Raw genomic sequence first — 2823 nt, forward strand, 5'->3', positions numbered from 1 at the left:
TATGGCTGGGTGCCAATGAGGGGGCAATCCCGCTGTCCACCAAGCATATAAAGCACTTCAAGCCTAAGCACATCAACAATAAGAACAATATGCTGAGACTAAACGTGGAGCTTAAGCTGCTCACCACACAGCACACTGAGACCGAACGGATGATCGCGGACATCACGACCAAGCCACTTGCGCTGGTGAAGCTCACTCGCTTTCGTCATGCGATGGAGGTGTCTCCTCGGACGATACTACGGCTGCTGTTGCTGCGGCTACTGCGGAGACTATGTCTCCCACTATGACTGCTAATGCTGCAGTGCGAACGGATTAGAGAGAGACTGAACTCTGTCACACAGTGAAGGACTAGAACAAATGAGAAAAGGCAAAGCGACCGCGATGGCTAAGCGTTACAGCAACCGGATGTTTAAGTTTACTGGTGTGCTGAAAAGGCCGGGCATGTTGTACCTGGCTTGCGAGGTTGTACTACGACCCAACAAGCGCTTCATCTGTGCTGACAGCGGGCGCTGAACATCTAGACTACGACTACGAATGCGAAGGCTACTACGATGGATGATGGGCGGTGCCAACTGTGATGTGCTCTTTGTTGGACGGACTACTGTGCTGCTGGACTGCAACTTCAGCCTATGGGGTAGCGACTTCAGCCTGCGTGTCACGTGCGGACGCTTGCGAAAACATACGGAGTTTACTATGATCACTGTCGAAGCGCACTCACTGTGTTTACGTATCTCTTTTGATTGCTCAATTTGCTAGTGCTATTTAAGTGTAAGTCTGCTCTAATGACACCTACTCTAAGAAGCGACCTACGCTTGTAGTCCAGTGACGCGCTCTGCGTCGCCTCATACTTGAGGATTTTTGTTTTAGACTTTTTTAAGGTACGTCGCAGCTGTAGCGCGGTCTGTTCGGCAACGCCAGCACAGTGCCCTTCATGCATGTGCTGTGACCATAGTGTGCGTTTTTATTGGGGTTAAATTTCTTGTTGTTTGTATGCTACTGGAATTGATTTGGCTTTTGTAAAAAAAAACCGCTAGATCGGTGAAAAATCAGCCGGTGACCGTATGTGTTGTTTCCATGGGAAACCGGTAGAAAACTGTTTCGACACCTGTACCTTTTGTTTTAGTATACTTAAGGTATGTTTACGCAATGCATAAATTTCCAATTTTAATTTACTATAAAAATGGTAAATTTAGTGATAAGCTTAAGCTGAAGAGAATAAAAACGCAAGATGCTACCAAGGTTTCGTCTGCTGATGTCTTTCTGTTGTATAGCATGACGTACTTGTCCAAAGTGTCCACGTTTCGGCTGATAACAGCTCCAATACCAGCGCTCTTAAAATCTAGAACGTTGAAAACTTGGTCCACGGACATGTCCTTTTTCAACCAGCCCTCAAGCTGTTGGTTCTGCAAACGTTTAGCGAGCATATTGTCATCCTTAACTGCAGACACAATCGCCTTTGCCACATCAGAGTCACCGTACTTCTTCGTGAGCGTCCCGAGCAGCGTCGCCTGATTGTTTCCGTTCTTGAGGTTGAAATTGATGATATACTCATCAAGCCTTCTCAGTTCTGTGCTTTTCAAAGCCTTACCCACATCGTTATCAAGATTTAGCAGCTTCATGACACTTGCTGGATCCAGATTTTCGCCTTGCCATTGTTTAAGCTTCTTTAGCTCGACGGCCTTCGCATGTGTAAAGGCGTTGTATTGTGCTCCGTCAAGAATTCTTCTCAAATTGCTCTCACCGCCAAACCCCTTCGTCAAGGTCTTGAGCAAAGTTTCCTGGCCGTTTTTCTCGCTGTTGATCTTCACAATGTAATCATCCAGTACTTCCAACTTTCGACTTGTGAGCGCCATATGCCCGTCTTCACGAAGCTTGAGCAAAGAGAAAACTGTATCGACGGATTTACCACCGTCCACCCAAGCACTCAGTTGTTCAGCTCGCAGCTTCTTTGCCAGCGTCACCACCTCAGCTGAAGACTGTCCCTGCGTTTGAACCTTTACTAACGCTCTCGCCAAAGCATCGTCTCCGTAGCGGGTCGTGAGGGTCCCGACCAGTGAGATTGCCTTGTCCGGATTCTTCTTGTTAAACTTCGTGACGTACGTATTCAAAGTCTTCATTTTAGAATTTTTCAAAGCAGCTGCCGCATCGTCCCCGAACTTTAAGCTGTTCAAAACGTCGACTCCACTACTTTTCTTAAGCAAAAACACTTTCAGCTTAGCGGAGTCGACAGCCTTCGATGTACTGGTCACAATAGAATTCAAGGCGTTACCAATAGGAGCTCTCTCTTCGTCATTCCCGTTGTCGTAGGCCCTCAAGAGCCTTTGAACCGGAGCACTGTCTTTCTCATCAAGATAACCGCGGGTGAACCTCATCGAGGTTGTATCCTCTGCGGCGCACGCTAGAAATGCGGCAACAACCAGCAATACGACTGAAAAGAGACGCATCATCGCAAGGGACTTCTGCTGAGTTCTGTAGAAATAGTCCTGGTGTTTGAGGAACGAATTGCGAAATGAAAGCGACTCGACCGAGGCCATGAGGCGCCAACTTGGCGCTCATTCAAAATGGATACCACGAACTTTCCATGTAACTAGCCAGATTATCCCGTGTCAGTTGTAGATCATGAGCTTTGCTAGGACTGTTTAATACTTGAAAGCAGTTGTCATATCGTAAACAAATTGAGAATGGAACTCGGGCCACTTTTAGAATTTCAAGCATCAACTTTAAGATGATCGTCATAGTCATCGAGAGGTGAAGGATAACATCTTCAAGCAGGTGAATGTAACTCAGCGTATCGCCCACTCGCTGGACCTCCCGAGTAAATGC

The 2823-nt window shown here is 47.0% G+C and overlaps 1 protein-coding gene across 1 annotated transcript; it reads right to left on the bottom strand.

The window, feature by feature from the left end:
* Positions 1-1172: 1172 nt before the first annotated feature.
* On the bottom strand, positions 1173-2447 carry PITG_10341 (secreted RxLR effector peptide protein, putative; the record flags this gene model as incomplete). The annotated part of the gene is made up of 1 exon (XM_002902109.1): positions 1173-2447. The coding sequence occupies one exon, from the start codon at positions 2445-2447 to the stop codon at positions 1173-1175; it is 1275 nt and encodes a 424-aa protein (XP_002902155.1).
* Positions 2448-2823: the final 376 nt, after the last annotated feature.

Source organism: Phytophthora infestans, genomic scaffold, assembly GCF_000142945.1.
Source record: "Phytophthora infestans T30-4 supercont1.18 genomic scaffold, whole genome shotgun sequence".
NCBI lineage: Eukaryota > Oomycota > Peronosporomycetes > Peronosporales > Peronosporaceae > Phytophthora > Phytophthora infestans.